General features: G+C 40.9%; 2 protein-coding genes across 14 annotated transcripts in view; one reads left to right on the top strand and one right to left on the bottom strand.

Annotated features, from left to right (window-relative positions):
• cadpsb (Ca2+-dependent activator protein for secretion b) overlaps positions 1-2,579 on the bottom strand; it is a 58,701-nt gene extending 56,122 nt beyond the window's left edge. For all 13 annotated transcript variants that reach the window (XM_053439555.1, XM_053439537.1, XM_053439625.1 and 10 more), the window contains exon 1: positions 2,244-2,579. In XM_053439555.1, the coding sequence (XP_053295530.1) occupies positions 2,244-2,579 (336 nt within the window). The remainder of the gene's footprint in view (positions 1-2,243) is intronic.
• Positions 2,580-12,381: 9,802 nt separating this feature from the next.
• Positions 12,382-15,515, top strand: synprb (synaptoporin b). The gene is made up of 5 exons (XM_053433641.1): positions 12,382-12,405; positions 13,029-13,153; positions 14,555-14,753; positions 14,862-15,053; positions 15,141-15,515. Exons 1-5 carry the CDS (start codon positions 12,382-12,384, stop codon positions 15,513-15,515), a joined length of 915 nt encoding a protein of 304 aa, XP_053289616.1.
• The last annotated feature ends 4,726 nt before the right edge of the window (positions 15,516-20,241 follow it).

The raw sequence follows: 20,241 nt of genomic DNA, 5'->3' as shown, positions 1-20,241 counted from the left end.
CACGTTCGACAGCAGCGGCCTCCATACTGCAACATGCGAAGGAGTCTTTCAGCTCGAGTGAGAACATGTTTTCGTCGCCCCTAAAAAGGAAGTGCGGGCCTGCTCCTGTCCTATTGTGTTACCCTTTCACAAGGTTATAGCAATGCATTTCAAGAAGCATCCGTGGAGCCCGCATCCTCCGCAGCCCGGTCTGTTTCTCTGTGATAGCCCATCGCTGCTGTTTGTGTGCCAGAGCTTCTAATAACGGATTATCATGGAGCTGCTCCACATTATTTTTTTCTCCAAGGCTTTTAAGTCTTTTAATTACAGAAATTGCTTCATCATATTTCTGTGACTAATCTATAATAGCAAAAATTGTAACAGGCAACATATTAGATTGTGTAGCAAACGCTTTGAGGATACTCCTTAATAGATTATTGTTTATGGACGTCTGAGGAGCTCGTATTCACAGAAGGTTAATGGAGAAATCTATTGGGGCAATGTTTATTATATTCTTTACATATTCTTTATATTATGTGATGAATTATTTCCTCATAACAGCACAGGGCTACAATGTAGTTAGGTGACGACTACTTAATAAAATATCATGACAATATAAAATCACAGAACTGCAAGAAAGTAATTAACGTATATTCAAGCTCAGTGTTGTTAAATGTTTCTGTGTAATTAATCAACTTACGTCACTGTTGTGACCTAATGCAGCACATATGTTTTTCCTGAAGAGATTAGAGAGCGAATCAAAGTGTAGAGGCAAACTGGAGGCAGACGCGCTTTGATTGGTCTGACATCAAGCTCCGGATTGTTTATCCAGATATTCACTCACCCACAGCAGAGCCTGTCTGCACATCCAGATATGAAAGTGCATTACTAAGCATGCATTAGACTATCGCTAACCTACGCTGAGCGGGACTACAAATAAACAAATAGATGGAAACGTTACTTATGCCTCCCACATGCACTCGCGCATGAGTCAGCAGAACATTCAGACCATATGGCTTTAAACTGCGTTCGGGGGAAGACAAACTGTGTGTGGGGTTACACGAAAACAACAGTGTATTCCTGAGTACTGTTAACAGTGTTTCCTCGCAGTGGGTGACACACAATCAGCCTGGGATTAGCTGAGCTGAAAGAATGTGGAGGCCAAACTGAACACAACTCGTGCATTGTGAGGAGAGCCACAAGAAACCTGGGAGAGGGTCTCACTGAGTGTTTGAAGGTAACACGCCACGAAACAGGCTCATCGTTGCATGAACCCATTCATTTTTAAGTGTTGTGACATTCTGGGTGAACAAACACTGGATGCTCTTTCAAATATACAAACCAAGGACAAGCAACTGGGGCCATTGACCTGATCAAGAATCAAGGTTCCTGTGGTCCAGTTGGGCCTCTGTGACTTTGACAGTAAGGACAGCATGAGCCCAAACTGGCTCCAACAACAATGGAGCCACACAGCAGCAGTGAAACCAGGATGGGGCCCAAGAAGTCATAAATCTCTAAAGATGGACCTCCTGTATTTTTTTTGCTCTGAAAACTGAATTTAAATTAGAACGTTCATGTCAATAAACGTTAATGCAATAATTGACTGCAACCCACCGAGAGGAGCCTGGCTCATCTGCAGAGGAGGCAGGCTATTAGGCAACCCTCCTCAAGAGGTCTGTGCCCAGGAGTCACCTTGGGAGGCCAAATTGACGGGATAAGTGATGGCGCTAGCGGGTTGGAATTGGGTATCTGCCAGGAGGGCAGGACGTGGAGCCATAGAACAGCTGCATAACAAATGGACAGCAGGTCTTCGGTGAGATGTGGGCCAACAAGGACAATTACACCGTCCCGTTTCAAAGCGCCATCCACCATCTCCCGAACGCCCTTTCGGTTAACGGGCTCGCGGGGGCACTGGGATTGATCTCACTTGGGAGCCTGTGTAGTGGAGACTGCACTCAGGCTGCAGCTCTGCAGCAACACAGGCTGCTGCCATGTGTCCTTTCACTATCCGGAGATCGGAGCGCCTTTATGTGCTCCTGTCATGCTCTGAGGATTTCAACACTTTGCGTCAAAAACCGGAAAACAAACAAACAAACGGTGGTTTCACTGGGACGCATGCTGAATCCATGCGCTGCTTTATAGGCCCATACACCCCTGTGTGTTCGAGCTTATGTAGGTCATCGGTGACAGCATCCGAGATATGGGAGCAGGCATCTCGTCAGCATGTGGTTAATAATGATGCCTTTTGCACCGAGGGCCCTTACCTTCTGCTGTCGCCTTGCCATGTCTGTGGGCTGTTTGGCGTTGAATGGATAAGCCACGCATCGCATCACAAACACATAGAGCTGCAGCTTCTTCTTGCGCTCCTCTTCCTCCCTCTGCAGCTTCTCCAGGTCCTCCTTCTCCTCGCTGGCGGCGGACGGGCTCGGGCTCGTCGGACGGGCGCTGCTGCGGCTGCTGCTGCTGGGCGCGAGTCCGCCTGAGCTCTCGCTGGTCCGACTCGGGGAGATGCGGGTCCCGGCCTGGGGTGCCGCCGCCTCCTTGCATTCCTCCTCCACTATCCCATCAGATTCCTCCTCGCTGGACGACGGGTCTAACATCTTGCAACTAGAGGAGACGCGTCCCTACAGAAAAAAACGAACCTTCTCAGTGTGGAGGAGAGTTTTCAGTGCCCCGGTGATGGTTGTGCCGTTGTCTTTAATCCTTTGCCAGTAAATGGTGGAATATGCCCGGAGTGGAGGCAGGGGGAGGCCCTGGTTGTACTGAGGGATGTCAGCAGCACGAGTGGAGCTGGAGGAGGTTGAGTCCGCTTCACACTGAGCTTTCTCCGCCTGCGCCGAGCACTCGTCGCTGCTTACGTATCTTCAGTGTTTTATTGGCCAGTCACTGCTGCGGATGTGAGAGGGGAGGGTGGGAGGGGGCAGGGGGGAGAGTAGTGTACGGATGAGGAGAAGGAAAGAGATTTTTTTTTTTTTCTGGTGGGAGCGGGTGATGGCCTCCTCCTCCTCCTCCTCCTCCTCCAGCTCCTGCTGCCGTGGAGCTGTCCGCGGTGCTGAGCGCGTGAACCAGGGCAGTGACGGATGCGCGGCGGCTCGTCCTTGAGATCGTATAGCTCCACTGAATCGTCCCGTCCTGCAGTGGTACACCTAAGATGGCTGCCACGGGATCCCTCTGATATTGTCACTGAAATGGGGAACGTTATTCCTCAGTTCGTGGGCAGAGCACGCGGCCGCAGATTAGTGGGTGTAAAATAATTCCCCTAATGGCTCCAGCATGCAGCCGGCCCCGTGCTGTGTGCTGAAGGGTGGGGTGCGCGGCCATACCGACACTCCGCTGCTCGCTGAGGATGCTGGGGCAGCTGAGTGTTGCAGCATGTGCTGGCATCTCCAGCCGGAGCACTGAATCACACAGCAGTCAAAGGAACGGCCACATGCAGTTAACACATGGGTTGACAGTACAATGAAAGGTGTTGGACAAGAAGGAAGCGATCAGCAGTGCAATAGTGACATTACAATTTAAATATAGGTAAAAAAGAGCTTACTATAACATTAAATGTCAAATACAATACAGTACAAACTAAGACGACATACATTCATATGTTTTTTGCTTTATTTTGCTTTGACTGTATGGAGTGTGAATAGTTATTAAACATGTTGTATGTGTGGATGTCTAGAGCAAAAGCCAGAGGGTTATTGCAGTACACGTAGCGAATTTCCATTTATATGTTAAAATAAAACCATTCTGCATTTGTACGAGAGCATTGCTATGATTTGTTATTTAATAAAGTGGTCACGTGACCTTTCGCCTCATTCCAGTACAGCCTGCTAAAAGAAACGGGCTCCTCATAATCTCACACTACAGAAGAAAACAAATCCGAGCAGCCCAGCGTTAACATGACTCACACTTTGCTTTAATAAACTCATTTTTTTTAATTAATTTTGCGTTTCTGTGCAAATAAGGCGGCGTTGTCATTCTGCCAACTGATACGATCCTCTCAGATGTGGGTGATCATTTTATTTCTCCTAGGCTAAACAATATCTAAAATAAATCTTAGTCTTTGTATATTTGTTTATTCTCAAAGCGCAGACACAACTTGGATAATCCAGACCACTGAAAAGGCAGAATAAGATCACATGAGAAATATAAAAACACTGCACTTATTCTTATGTGTTGATACAGCTGTTTGAAAGTAATAGCAGTACACCTGCCACAGCTCCATTATCTCACCCTCCGACCCCTCACCAGAGTGACCTGATGGCTGTTCCACTATTGACTTAATCAAACTGACAGGCAAGTTATTGGCCTGAATGAATGAAGTAGCAGGAATACACTGCCAAATACTTTCACTCACTCAGGAACATGTGTGCCCATCTGCCACAACATTAAAACAGGTAACTATTGATATGGATGGTGGATCAATGTATTTTTCCTTTTGGGCACGCCACGAAGCAGATATATTATATCTTAACTCCAGAATAAGTTTAAATTCACATTAGTGATGCTTTAGAATGAACTCAGATATACACCAAAAAGGAACAAACATCAACGAGCTGTTTTGCACATTTTGACTGAGAGATTTTCAACACAACTATATTGAGCAAAACCTCTGCTCATTGTTACCTGAGGTTATGTTGTCATCTGCATTTGTTTGTTTTCAGCAAAAACCACTAGATGGATTTACACAAAACCAGGTGGAATGATGCCCTGTGGATTGGGGAAGAACCCATTAAACTTTGGTGCAGATCCAGGTTTATTTTCACTTTCTTCAGCATTGCAAAATATGGCATTTAAAAAAAATGTTTCACCAATTTCCTCAGGGATAAATCATAGATCTAGAAGAGAACAACAAGAGAGGGGACCGTTATCTTTGTTTGGTGTTGCTTGATTGAATGCGAGGGGACTGCTGGGCTTTGACCGAGGCACGATCTCTTCTAAATGCTGTTCTAGTTTCCTATAGAACCGAATTCCAAAGAGTATTCAGACATGATGGGCACAGACTAATTGATAATTACACAGCAACCCTGTTATTTATGTTCTTATTTATTACTCCCCGATCATTTAGATTTATGTCTCTGATGGGTGTGCGAGTGCACCCTTAGATTTGGAATCCTTCACAGTTGCCACTTAACCTGGTGACCTGTCTGTAATCAGAGATAGGGGTGAGATCAATTAATCAATGGTTGGCTCTGGTCCATCTCAAAATTTGTACATAATCCACATCCTGGGTTTGCTCTTGCTTTGCTCTACCTTTTTTCACAGAGGACATTTTTTATATATCACAGGATAAAATATTACGGTTAATGGTGGTCGAATATCATTTAGTTGCAGTTCAGGAAGTAAATTATCAGGGGGCGTGTGTTTGGGGTCTGACTGCCTATGGTTGTTTTTTGGGGCTGACCACATCTCTGGAGGACTGTAGTGAAAAGGTAAACAAAGCAACAGAGTGTGTCTGTGATCCAGGTTCATCTTTAGAAATGCTCTGATTTAAAATGTGACCTATTCTGAAGGAAACCATCTACACACTTGTTTCCTTATCTCTTATTCTGACCCTGCACTGGGCTCGCCTCCCCCCACCCTCTCACGTCTCACTGTACCAACATCCCCACCGCAGTCTTTACACTGTGAGCTCGGCGCCTGCACATTTCACCTCTGAGATCAAATTCAATCTGACAGCTGGACCGACTAACCACTACTCCAGATGTTGCTTGTGCGTCTGACCAGTAAATTCCCTGCAGGTCGCCGATGCTTTCAAGGACTCCTCGGCTTGGATTTGCCTCTGGGGCTGCCCCGACGCCTTGACCTGATGTTTGATAGTCTTTTGGTTTTAACCCACAAGGCTATGAGACTTCCCTGTGTCCTCAGCTGGTCACACTCTCAGTTCCTGATGTGTGAGGCAATAGACTGACACCCCTCGGTTCTCTGTGACTGCACACTCCTGTGTGAGTTCCCTTTAGAAAAGTCTAGCACTAACCTCAGCAGCAGAACCTTTTAAACATTAATAATTGACTGATGTTCTCTGCCGTGCTCCTCTACTTCAACTAGAGTGTGTACACATTAAATGTTGATGTTCTTCATGGCACCGCAACACAAAGACCAGCATTGTATGCCAACAGCTGGAATTTTGTTCGTTTGTGCTTTCAGAAATTCAGAATTCCAATTTTTGGGAATGAGGGAAATATCTGCCTTTTTAGACGCCACATGCTCGACTATTTTCACCAGATAGTCACTTATTGTTTCTAAATTAAACAACAAAATGCATGGTTTGTTTATGGGGAAGGTTTTGTTCTTAAATAAGCAATTTGGGTGAAGGAAAATTGTGGTTTGAGATGAAATTATTTCAACAAATTTTTCTTGAAGATGCTTCAGCAATTTTAGGTAGTTCTTATCACTTATGTGTGTTTACGAGTTACATGTGCTGGTTTTAATTAGTTATCTAATGCTATAAAAAGGTGGTAAAACATGATGATTGACAGCTGAAACTGAATCCCAATTGGTTGAGCGCCTGCATTAGCGGCACCTTGATTATCCCCCGATCACTTCTGCCTAGGCTCCGGCTCCAAAAATGTAAAAAGCACAAAATGATAGAACCCATATCTTGGTATTTCCAGTCTGTGGGTCCTATAAGGATCGTGGGTTCATCACTATGAGTGACCACCTTTACATACAAGTAACTATGTGATCAATTGTCAGTATTAAGATATTGATTATATATTATTACAGTGCTTTTTAACGCATCTGAATAAACTCCATCAGATGATGAAGACTATGTGATAAATAACCAGAGCGGCTGGGATTCCCGGTGACATTATTTTCTCCACTGCTGTCTCCAAGGTCATGAATGAACGTTGAGCCTCAGTCTTCATGTAATGAGGCCATGTCCCTTTAATAAGACTCCATGTGATGTTTGATCACATGAGCGCTTAAGCAAAACATCTGTCAAATAAATGTGGAAAAATGCACACAAAAAACCTGTTTGACTATAACTTATTCCTGGAGAAAATAAAGTGACTGGTTGCTGATATTCGACTTTCATCATCATCAGAGATGAGATGAATCACTTGAACTTCCCTCGACCCGTACCCTGTATTCATTATTAATCACATCCATGCTCTGTAGGGACGGCCCCGACTTTATCATCACACCTAATGCTGCTCTCAGAGTCTTCTTCTTAACGCTCAGGTTTTTCCTTCATTCAGTCCGAGTGGTTTTTAGATTGAAATGTTTAGGACACTCACATCACAGTGCAATTAAAAACTATAAATAATGGTGCTGCCCGAGGAGACCTAAAGCACACGGTGACACAGTGAAAGATCACAGAATAACTGCATGATAACATATTCATGACTACCCTGCCTCACCTCTTTCATTTTATAAATCTTCTCTCCCCTGTATATATATATGTATATACGGAGCATGTTTATTTCATTCAGTGTTGGTTCTTGGCAGAGAGACTGAGTGTGAGGAAGATGCTGGAGACCGATTTAACTTGTCCACTTTCAGTTGATTCAGATCTGTGCTCCTCTTTTTAGACATTAGCCTGGGGTTTAGTCACCGGCCATAAGCTTTAAATTCAGCTGCATTTAAAAAAAAAAAAACGGTTTAAAGAGGTGGAGGAGAAGTGATGCACACACACACACACACACACACACACACACACACACACACACACACACTCTGCAGACTCACATGCACGCTGAGAGAGACTCCGAGCTTCTCTGGAGTTAGCTGAGGAGCTCTTTGAAATATTTAAATGCTTGGAGCGTTTTTAATGTGGGATTGATGGAATAGGGTCAGTATCAGCGCTGCCGTTTCCACAGTCGTTTCAGGGAGAGCATTGCACCAAGTAAATACTGAACGATGACGCTCGACATGTTCAGCAGGACTCGGTTTACCTCCCAGGTGACTGGCATTTCAAGTCATGTGCTGAAACAAATGCTTTTCCTATTAAATCGAATGGATGTAAACATGAAAAGGAAGGTGGTTGTAATTGGTTTTTCGCAGTAAGGAGAATTCTGTTTTCAATCACCGATCTCTACAAATCCTATTACATAGCATATCTCCCTTGATTTTATTTTTCTCTGTGCTGGTAAAAACATGATTAGAGTATTTCCCATGCTCTCTCTTTGACTTTAATCTTGTTGAGGTGGCGTCCACGCAGGTTAACAGGATCACATTTAGTTTTGTGGTTCATCTATTTCAAATTCCTCTAGATATCTCATTACCTTGAAATGTGTCTTATTGAATATTTTTAGATTATTCCCACATGTTAAGTTTTTAATTGAAAATTATACCACAATAATATACTATATAATATCTTTGTTAATGTATACCATTTCTGCTTGTGTACCCATCAAGATGACCTTTGATGACCTGCCTCACAGCCGATGCACTGGGTATCAGTCTGTAAAGGTTCCGGGACGTCAGAGACACAAATCTGAAAGAACTGTACTTGCCTCCTCCACGAGGACCTTGAAAAAGGCACCTGTTCTGTGTTTTATCTCCTGGGATCTTACTTCTTACCTGGCTCTCACACACACACACACACACACACACACACACACACACACACACACACACACACACACACACACACACACATATATATTTCACCTCTTCACCAATCTGCATATGAGAGCATGCACGCTTGCGAGTGTTTTCACATCGTCACACGTCCGCATTCCGTAAGATCTGTCTGACCTTCCTTCCAAGGAATGAAGTATAACAAAGACCATTACTCTCAGATCTCTTTATTTCAGAAGCCTCACAGAGTCAAATTTCCGCCACATTTTCTTTTTCACAATTTCAGGGTACAGTGAAGTAAACAGTCTTCTCAACTGCATGTCTCATATTACAAAGCTTTGGTCCTCTGCAAGAAAATTGGGAAACCTATGTCAACCATTGGTGGACGGTGAGTTTAGCATAAGGTATATGTTTTTTTTCCCTTCTTAGTGACAGGTGGAGGCCCCATGAAAGCCACCGGATTTATGCTTATCTCTTCTTCACACAGTTTTCAGTGTAGAGGGGAGATGATGCCAGAAAAAGAGTCATCAATAATGCAGCGGGAGGATGGAGCCTCTCCACTTTAACATGATGAAAAACCCCACAGCTGTTAGACCAGCACAGTCCTCTCTAAAGCCGGGGTGTGCGATTCATCCGTTCGGTAAGTTGCTGCCCGTTGAGCTCATTGTACACGTAGCAGCCACAATCATCTGAAGAGGGGAGAGAGATCAAAAGCGGTGAGAAAGTAAGAAAGGGCTCATCACTGAAGCGTCAGAGATTCTCTTCCCAATCAGCACGGCTGAGCACTGCCCTCTGTTGACTGAATGATTTAAAATGCAGTGAAAGTAGGCTAAAAACAGCCGGAGCAAAATAAGTGGATGTTTGGATTCATCACTAACAAGATTCATGTTTCAACTTGAGGCGGATAAGAAAAACTACACAGCAAAAGCTTGTCTTGTAGAGTAAACACACAACCATGATTAAAAAATGTTATTCTACATGAAAGTAAAGAATAAAAAGAATAATTACACACCAGGAAATGTCGTTCATTAATTTTCAACGCACTACACTAATTAATCGTGAGAGCACAAACACATCGCCTTGATGGGAACTGGAGGATAAAATCCCGACTGATCCCCGATCTACACACTGCAAACATGGATGTGTACACACATGTTTGCACTGTGTCAGGTTTCCATTCAAGATAAGGCCGCAGTCTAAAAGCAATAATGGGACAGAACAGTTAATGCACCAATGTCATTCTAGATCCTATAACACATCTTCAGTCATGTCTGGCCTCATGTTAATGTAAATAAACGTGATTCCAATGTGTTTCAGTTATATTATATTAACTTTAGACAAAAGTCAGAGCCTTTGTCAGTATCGGTTGATGTAATGGAATTGGATAATAGAACTCCTTAAACTGGATTTTGATCAACGGGCTCCCTATAAATTGTAGCCATAGATTATCTGTAACCATCCACCTTATTTAAACAGTTTTTAAATAAATTGTGGTTTCTAATCCAACCTCAAGTGTGGATGTGAAACCTGTCATTCACTTTTTCCTATGTAATGGTAATAATAACATGAGATTTCAGATCGATATCATCTCATTATCATTGCAGATTGTGGTGTTGACTGTTGCTCGCCAATGATTTTCATATCTCTAAAATGCAGCATGTTGATTTGTTCAATTGTAGAATTCATAAACTTAAAACCACCTCTCTGTTTAATTCATATTATTTATTTTTCCACCACTGTGTGTTTGCAGTGAAGAGCAGTCGTAGAAAGTAAGTAAGCACCACAACATTACAGAAAAAATAAAACTACAGCTGTGTGCGTTCCACATTCCAATTTCTTACGATTTTTCATATAGAGGATCTCTATGTGAAATCTTGATTTTCTTCCACAGTTGCTGGGGAGCATTGTTTTCTTAGTGGAAAAAAAAAAGCCTGACAAGTAAGCTCAGATGCTTCACTGAGGTAAATCAACAGAGGTTCTCTATAGCTCAGAGGAGTCACCGACAACACTCAGCTGTAGGGGGAAACCTTATTTCTCTGCGCCCTTGTTCACCCAATGCAAACATAAAACCTCTGTTCCCTGTCACACTGTGGATATTCAGTTATATGCTTCTCAAAACTACTGTAGCCAGAATATCAAATAGTTGCAGCCCACACCAGAGACAGAGCCGGGTGTTGTGGAGTGTTGTTTTACATTTCTTAGTCTCATTCAAGGACAGAAACTGGAGTATTTCAAAACTGACTTTGTGGTGTCTATTATTGGTGTGTTTTGTTCAGCTGGGAATAACAATCTCCTTGTCTTTGACCCGACTGGGGGGGGTCACGTCCTCATCTCCTCTCTGCTGCATCAACCTCTGTTTTTATTTTTATTTATCAGTGTTACGTTCCTCCCTGTCTCTTGATAATTTGACGTATTTCATAGCTAAAGTTCAAGTTGCAGTGGATTAAATAACTTATTTCGATATGACCCTAAACTCATCGCTCTCTGAGGATAAACCTGTAATACTGATTTGTGACCAAGAGAGGTCAGTAGAATCCTTTAGATGGCCTAATCATGGTTAGAGCGTTAGGAAATAAAATCAGTGATTAAATAGATAGATAGATAGATAGATAGATAGATAGATAGATAGATAGATAGATAGATAGATAGATAGATAGATAGATAGATAGATAGATAGATAGATAGATAGATAGAAAGATGGATAGACAGATAGATAGATAGATAGATGGATAGATAGACAGATAGATAGATAGACAGATAGATAGATGGAATGCTTTAGTATATATTATCACAACAAGATTCAGATATACTTTATTAGCATTATAATCAATAACTAAATCAATCAGACACTGTATGCTCCTACGCAGATATTGCCTTTTATTGGAAATAACATGATGTCAGTAACATATTTACCTCACAATTTCTGGAGCATTGTGTATGTTTGTTGATCGGGTGTGATATGTTCTGTTTGTCCAGATGAAGCTGCAGTACCAGTGAGCAGTGTATTACAACAGGTTTCCAAGCAGCCTGAGAATTCATCTCAATCTGCAACATTGTAATGGTAAGAATTCATGTGCATTGACATGAAGACCTTTTTTATTTTACATTTAACATTTTGGAATACATTTGAATCACCATGGCAACACAGGTTTCGATGAGGACTCACTTAGATGTATTATTAAATACTTTCAATTAATTACCTTATTCTATTACACACCCACAAAAACATTATATATTCAGAGTGAGGGAGGCCCATTAAGTTAAATTATTTATTTGGGCCAAATAACTTCAGACTTTTCTGCATTTTCATTTCGTCATTTCATTTCGTTTTCCAACAGCAAAAGAAACCAAAGGTAAAAAAAAAACTACCATCATGAGTTCCCTGTACTTCAGTGATTATGATAACAAGCACCTTTAAAATACTTTATATAAATGCACAAAATCTAAATACTAAAATAGCACCATATGACGTGTGCAACTCAACCTACACTGTTTGTGGTATTTGTGTCACTTCTGTGCATAATTCAGCCCAAAATAAATTGTCTCGTTCGTCACATAGCCTTTTTTTTTTTTTATCCACTCTTAGCACGTATGAACACAAAGAGAATGCATCATATATTCAGTATAACACAAATATAATGTATATGAGGTTGAACATTTTCACTTGAGTTAGATTTTAAGATTTTTTTGTAGTGTTAACAAATAATTGCAGAGCTAGAGAAGATCTCCGACTCCTCCTGGGGGAGTGCGCCTCCTGTCATCCCAGCCCTCTGCTCAAAGAGTCGTTTTCTTCTTGTTCCTGTCGCCATCAGTGGCATCTCAGCCCGGTGACTAAAAGCTGTCCACACAGTGAAGTTGGACTTCAGCTCAGCTCTTTTTTAAATGTGTATGGTTATATTTGCTCCGGTAAGTTTGATTTTCATTATTATGTCATTATTTTGTTGTTTTGGATTTAATGGTTGTCCTTGGATTTTCCTTGTAATGAGTATTCCATTCCATGAGTAATAATATCAAGTGTAATCTCAATGGTGTCCTTGAGGAATTTGATACGTTTTTTCTATTTCAGGTTGCTAATTTGAAAAATACTACACATGAAATGTGTGGTCGATCCTTCGGTGCAGTTTTTAAAATGCAACATGTGGCATATGTTTAAAAGTAAAGACAAACCATTCATTCACAGTGATCAGCAGAGAGTAAATGTCTCATTCTTTGATGTAATATTCTGCCAGTGAGATATATCTATATATTATGGTTTGTTAAGTATGAGGACAAAAGGATTAAGTGACTTCAGAGCTGTGTATTGAGCCTCACTGGGCTGCTGTGGCCTCCCTCCGGTGCACAGTGAGAAGCGCCGTCAGTTCTCTTCCGACCTTTAAATTATTCAGGGTTTGTTTTCAAACCAATTATAAATCTCGATATAATGTCCTGTAATTTACCGGTGTTTTTTAAAACATGCATCAGGCCACTCACAGAACTGATATGGGTGTTTTACTTTCTTCTCTTTTCGGCTCATTTCTTTGTTTTCCCAGATTTTTGCCATCTGTGCTTTTGCAACATGTGGAGGATACCATGGTCATCTCCAGGTCAAAGTGGACTGTGCAGACAGGCGGCCGAGCAACCACAGCATCAACATTGATTTTGGTTATCCTTTCCGGTAAAGTAGACATCATGTTCATCTCTTGTTTCAAATGCTAAAAATGAAGAAATAGCAAATGTGGTAAAAATGATACTTTACATGCTAATTTGTTATATATTTTTATGTTGAGCTTTCGTCCCATCAGGAGATTAATGAATACGCAAAGAGCATGTGTTAATCATCCAATATTTTTGCTTTTATGTGATAATTTAATTAAAAAAAAAAAAAACATGTTTTGATGTCCCTCTCTAAAAAGTGATTAGGCCCCAAAAAAAAATTGAAATCTAGACAGTTCAACTCCGTCATGTTGTCAGGATCAGAAAGCTGAGTTCATGAAACCGGCTCAATTTCAGTCTGAACCCTTTTTCTTCTTCATTAGAAGAAACTGTCGTCATTTCACCAAAGACTTTGGCTGATCCCAGGTCCCCTGTGATGTTTCAGCATTTCATCCATAACTTACACACAACACTGAAAAACATACATATTGTTGTTAATTGGAGGTATGGTTATTTAAATTATATTAAGGTTTGACATTACATGACAAATACACAGAGGAAGCTTGGAAAAAAGAAACGGGTCCATGAGCTGCATCTGTGAAACACAAACAGTAAAAAAGAACAATAATTATTATATTTTACTCGTATTGTTCCAGAAACTTTGAAGAATCATTTAAAAATTCACACATTTGATGTTAATGGCTTCATTGGGACCGGACCAAAACAGATGGTTGTGAACCAGCTGGTGCTGTTGGGAGATCAACCACCTCCTCGTGCTCCAAACCTCAGAGTGATGGCCAAGTGTTTAATCAACCGTTCAGCTGGTTTCACATGGTAGTTTGAAGGAAACCGCTCTGTCCAGGTGCAAATATAAATCACACAGTAAATTCACCATGTTATTAAAGTGTGTTTTGGTTCAGATCCACAGATAAATGACAAAATGAGGGAAAGACTGTGAGCTGGAACATTTTAACTGGATGTAGATACATATCTGGCAGCTTTACTTTGTAACATTTTCCTGTGATTCAACTACTGCTAAAATAATTAACTGGTCAATAAATCAATGAATAAATCAATTAATAAGATATTATTTAACACTAACAGCTCAGTGTTTTCCCATGTCCATAGTAAAGAGGTGGTAAAACATCTGAAATTCATTATTATGATAAATCCTCAATGTCTGTCCAATGCAAAAATGATAAAAAAGGCTAACGTTCACCGAAATAGATTTGACCTTGATCCTCTCGTGGCCACAGTTCCTCTCACAGAAAAGCTCCTGTGTGTGCCACATCGAATTCACAAAGTCTCATTGGAAAGCAATACATTTAATCCAAACTGAATCTGCTCTCGTGTCAGTTTTAAATACAATCTGTCATATGTTTCTTCTTAGATCCAATGTAAATCTCACCCTTCTGTCCTGTAGATTACAGCAAGTGCATTTCCAAGCTTCGCTGTGCGAGGCGAGAAGGAAGGAGGTTCTGTTCCTGGATGGCGACTTCTCTCCAGCGGCTCAGTTTTTCGTGACGGTGGGCGTCTTTGCGTTCCTCTACTCCCTGCTGGCGACCATCGTCTACGTGTTCTACCAGAACAAGTACCTGAGGAACAACAGAGGCCCTCTTGTGGTCAGTGTGTCTCCTCCTGTCATATCCTAGTTTGAATTAGGTCAAATAAAGAACTGACTGTGTGATTTTCTCCCTCCATGTCTGTTTCAATACTTGTGTCCTGAGCAGGATTTCGTCGTCACAGTCATCTTCTCCCTCATGTGGCTGGTGAGCACCTGTTGTTGGGCCAAAGCTCTGTCTGATATCAAGACGGCCACAAACCCAACGCAGGTGCTTCTGCTCATCTCAGCCTGCAGAGCTCAGGAAAACACATGCACAGTGACCCAGGAGCCCGTTTGGTCACGACTGCACACATCTGCGGTTGGTATCCATTCGACAAATGCAGCACCGAAACACAAACGTGTATAAATCAAGCCATTCACGCCTCTGTCCCATTTCTGCCCCCAGGTTTTCGGTTTCGTAAACGTGGTCCTCTGGGTGGGAAATATTTGGTTCGTCTTCAAAGAGACAGGCTGGTACAAGACCGGTCAGAGATACCCGACCAGGAGTGCATCTGGGAAACGCTCCAGCCAAATGCGACAGCGGCTCTACAGCGAGAGCAGCTTCGACCAGCCGGAGGAGAGACTCGGTCAGTCCCAGTTCTCCAGGCAAGGCAGTTTCAACCAGTCAAAGGGAGATGATGGTCCGCAGGTCCACAGACAAGCCAGCTTCAGCCAGTCACAAGTAACACTCAGCTTACCACAGACGTATCTGAATAAGCCGGTGATTTATGAGAATAAAGTGGCTTCTCAAGGGCCCAAGATATTTGTCAATGAGATGTGATTTTACTCTTATGGTCTTTGGTACTGCTTCACACAGTGAACAGTATTCTTCTCAATCTGATTATCAACGGAATGAAAAATGAAAACACAGACGGTGTGATAAGTAGTATGTTAGTAGTATGTAATATATTTTCCTTTTTTCTTCTTCTTCTGGATAAACTGATGGAGTTTATGGCTCCTCCTGATCATTGAAGTTGTGTGACAGTGTGAGTGGATCATTACTTTAGGCTCTGAGACTATTATATGTATTTGGAAAAATGTTAATCACTGTACAATACTGTGTGATAAGTTTATATAATATTTGGTTAGTGTGTGCCGGGTGTTGGGTGTTATTTCAGTATGGGTTTGCGATCATCAGGCATTATTTGTCAGCCAATAAGGACATTTGTTCCAAGGATACAAATCATTATAGGTCAGTATATACCAATATGAAATAGCGGTCAACAAATGTAATATTTAAACTGGCACAATGTTAAATGTAATTTACAATATCCTGACAAATAACTACACTATACTTGTGACCTCAACTAACTGAACATGTGTGTTCAATAATATTTAGTTTGACAGAAGCAGCAGGAATCTAGAGAAAATTGTATTATATTTATATTCAACTACCAACTGAAGCTGTGCCTATTACTGCATTACAAGTTCTGCATATTTTAAGATTATATTTAAGTATATTAAAATATATTGTAATGCATATTGTTGTAACAGTGCCGTGGTAGTACTTGGTCTACAGGTTGTTTCTTTAATGGCTTTTATTTATAACATATTTCTCTCTTTAACCCCAGATTATCATTAGACCAAAATAAAAATAAAATCAGTGATCTATTTGCTGTAACATGATTTTAGGTCTCAGGCCGGGAGATATCGATCTGATTTCACTTGAATTTGTCTTTCTTCTCGTTGTCAAAAGATATTCATGAAGAATTAGTCCATATCGTGGTCTATACTCTGTGTTTGTTGGTAAAATGTGTGCAGTGTAAGAACAGAAATCTACCTAATGAATGTGCTGGAGCTTTCTCTATAAATATTTAATGTTTTATTGTATCATATCATTATTGATGGATTTCCTGTTAGGACTGATGTGGCTCTGCAGTGTCTCTGAATGCATTTCCTTTGTAAAATGACATGGATGCTGTTCAGGTCAACTCTAATTGCATTGTTAGTTTGTTTCTTATTCTGTTTGCATGTAAACACATGTAGAGTCGCACTTGATTGCATTTATACGAGCTTAGATGCGTCATTTGGATGTGGAAATTGATCAAAGGCTCTTGTTGCATGTACGTAATCTCACTCTGACACCCTCATTGTCACTGTATTGATCATTAAAGCTTTAATTTCCCAAAACAGAATAGTTTCTAAACACTTCATAAAATAATGAGTGCGGTGACTTGAGGCCCATGTGCGACCTGTGGACGAGGCTGGTGAGTTGAATAAGTTCATTTCAGGTAATGAATCAGTTTTATTTTTTGTTTTACTTGGCGTTTGTTTTAAGTGTTTCTCCTTCAACTTTTTCAGCGACTCTCTGGTCTTTGAGCAACAGATAGCAAAGCCAGAATATTCACTGTGGAGCTGTGAGAGTCTCTCCACACATGGGAGGAGAAACAGAGCAGGGGGGGACTGAACGTGAGGAAATACTGGAGGAAAAACATGCAGGGACTGAGGGAATCTGTTATGTAGATACCAGCGCCCACATCAAAGCATGTTTCACACTGTGTGTCCACTGCAAAGGGCAGAGGGATGATCTGTGAGGTTGTCAGTTTCCCCATGTCTAAAACCGTTAACACAACTCTAACACCTAAAACCTCTCAGCTCTCTGACCTGAAGAGTCTGAAATCTATTCATGTCAATGAGTTGGTTCCATGGATTAATCCGGCTTCACTTTGTTTGATCTCATAGATGAAGGTCAGGAGTATTGACAGTAAATCAATACTTTATAATTTGTTAATTAAAGATGTTGATAATTTAGACTTTGAATTAACAGGGATGGCGACTTTAACAAAACATTGTTAACCTTGGAAACATCTTACAGTTAAAAATGTGTTAGGGTTAGGGTTAGGCCCTTTCTCACATATAAAGGGCCATTCCACTAACTTTATACATGACGTTCAGTTTACAACTACTTTATAATATGACACCTACTGTATATTTGTCTGTCCTGAACGACCTCATTCTTGTCTCTTTTGTCTTTGTGAGGTTGACATGAGAGACATTCATGAGTAAGATTAGGCAAATCAAAATGTGACCTCTTTTATATTTTATTGCGGCATCTGGCAACACTTGGTCGGTTGATCTTTTGACAATCACACTGAAAAGATCAACAGTTTCATAGTCTGTCCTATCAAGGCAGCTTATTCACCCCAGATTGCTCCCTCACACTGAACTGCAGATATATCCGGTGCATACCGAGTTTGTCATTAAGACCTCTGTGTGCAGCAGTTAGAACAAAGAGATGCGACCCTGGTCTCAGCCGGCCCCCTGACAGAGACACTAAGCGCATGCAGGTGTCCAGAGCTGGCTCATTGAGGAAAATTACAGTGTGTGTGCCCAGAGTATAACAATTAGAGTCAAGTTTTCAGCAGGAAATAAAGGGCTACATCAAGAGAGAGACGGCCTATCGGGTGAGGAGGAAGCCTGTATTTAAATGTAATTAATCCCCCCGGAACCGTAGCATGTTATAGGTTGGTGTGCAACGTTTATCTTTGGTTATTCTCTGCAGAGCAGGAAAAATACTTTTACTTTCAAATGGAACACACTGGTCTTAGTTTTCACTTCTTCCTAAACCACTGCAGGGGGCATCATCCACCTGTCCTATTCACAGGAGAGGATCCTGCTGCTGTAAATGTTTAAAATCTCTAATTCCACTTGGTTTTAGGGCCGGTACTTGTTTCACATATGTCACAGTTAATGCAGCTTGAGCAGGAATCATGTGTTACTTTCCACTATCAAATACTTTGCTTACATTTGTTAATTATCTGTGACCATGTTGCACTGCGGACGTGATAAGGACAGGATGATCTATAATGACTATGGCCTGAAGGGGGTGGTATAATACAAGCTTTGGGTTACGTTAACTGTCTGTGCTCGATGAGTCCTGAAGCGTATTTGACATGTGCTTTACAGTGTCTTTCTACAAGAAATACACATGAGCATCAGTACTTACTCCTTCTCTTTCTATTTGAGACGAGAAAAAATTAATTGAAAATCCCAAAGCGTATTTTTTAACAATAATTTCACCTACCAATTGATATATTAGGAATTCACAATTTAATAATGCACATTAATGTGTGTTTTTGTTACCAAGCCAAATGAAATAGCTATTTATTGTGCTAATATGTAATCTGGAGAAGTTCAAATAATGTCAAGTCAACATTTAGCTTTAAAGAAGTAAAAAAGGTGCTGCTTTGCATTTGCAGAAGGAAAATAGTGGTGTTACTACCATCATTAAATTCACTATAACGGCAGTTTGGGGTGCTATAACTGTGCTGTTGATGGATAAAACTGTCAGTTATATAGGAATCAAGCATATTTCTAAGTTCATCTTGTATAAAATTTGAAGTATTGGTGCTTCGTCAGAGGAACCTGAACCTGGAAATATGGATCATACAATAACCCAGAGTTGAATTGGTTCCAGTTGTAGACCTTCCGCTGTCGTTCCCCTGAGCTACAGGGATTTCAACCCCACCAACAATCCAGTGTCTTAATTATTGTTCATTACAAGTTACTATATTTACAATAGATTTTTTTTAATGTACTATTCTTTCTATTTTTATTTGCAAAACGAAATTGAGACAATGAAATGCGTATCAAATAAAGTGTTCATACACCAACAGTAGCTATCATACGACTTAACTTTAGGTTTGTCAAATACCATTTTGAAACTTTTAACATTCATGTCAACAGAAATAAGAAAAAATTCGACCTTTGCTGTAAAAAAAGGATCAGTGAGTCTTAAAGGACTAATTTGTTGAGCCGCAGTTCTCAGAATACCTTCTCCTTTCAGAGGATTCCCACAGGTTTACAACAAGGGATCATGATGACATGCGATTCCACTTTTGGTCGCGAGTGAATCTTTTATTTAGACAAGGGCCTTTCTCTGACACTATAGACGAACATGATGCAGACTTTGTTCGAATGTCGTTAATATACATTCACTCCATTTTTGTCCATGCTAAAGTATTTCTATGGGTTTTGACTATGTCCCCAAAAAATTTACTTTACTCAAACTGCAAGGGAAATTAAATTGAATAGCTTGAATAGTTCAGACGTAAACAAGCACAAAAACATGTTTCTTTTTATGAATGCATTTATTATCTACTCTACCTACATTTTTTTTTCTTTTTCATGAAATACATGCAAATAATTCAAAAAATGCCCCCTCACACGATGTAAATACACCATGTGTGATTACAAATTCATGACAACAGAAAGTGTTGTCACATCTCAGCTAATTCACAGTTCAACTTGAGAGTTTAGGTGTTTTTAGAGTGTCATCACGTGCTTTTCAATGAAACAGAGTTCACCCACTCTCACACACACACACCCACTCAAAGGCTGTACAAGCCCTTCACAGATGTTTGTTTATACATATCAACAGATGAGGTGGCATCCCTTTTTTTCCATTCACCAAATCCAGAAATCAATTTGGCGTAACGTGGGATCTTTTCAAATCTGGACACCAATCAGTAATGAAAATGTCCACAGATGAGAGGGCGTCATCACCC

This window comes from Pleuronectes platessa, chromosome 2, assembly GCF_947347685.1.
Source record: "Pleuronectes platessa chromosome 2, fPlePla1.1, whole genome shotgun sequence".
Classification (NCBI taxonomy): Eukaryota; Metazoa; Chordata; class Actinopteri; order Pleuronectiformes; family Pleuronectidae; genus Pleuronectes; species Pleuronectes platessa.
This window is presented reverse-complemented; position numbering and strand designations above follow the sequence as displayed.

Bases quoted from the DNA above. Each gene is read 5' to 3' on its own strand.
- synprb (XM_053433641.1), top strand. From the start codon at position 12,382: ATGTGTATGGTTATATTTGCTCCG. The intron at 13,154-14,554 runs GTAAAGTAGACA...TCTGTCCTGTAG, and splicing joins GATTTTGGTTATCCTTTCCG to ATTACAGCAAGTGCATTTCC. The intron at 14,754-14,861 runs GTCAGTGTGTCT...TGTCCTGAGCAG, and splicing joins ACAACAGAGGCCCTCTTGTG to GATTTCGTCGTCACAGTCAT.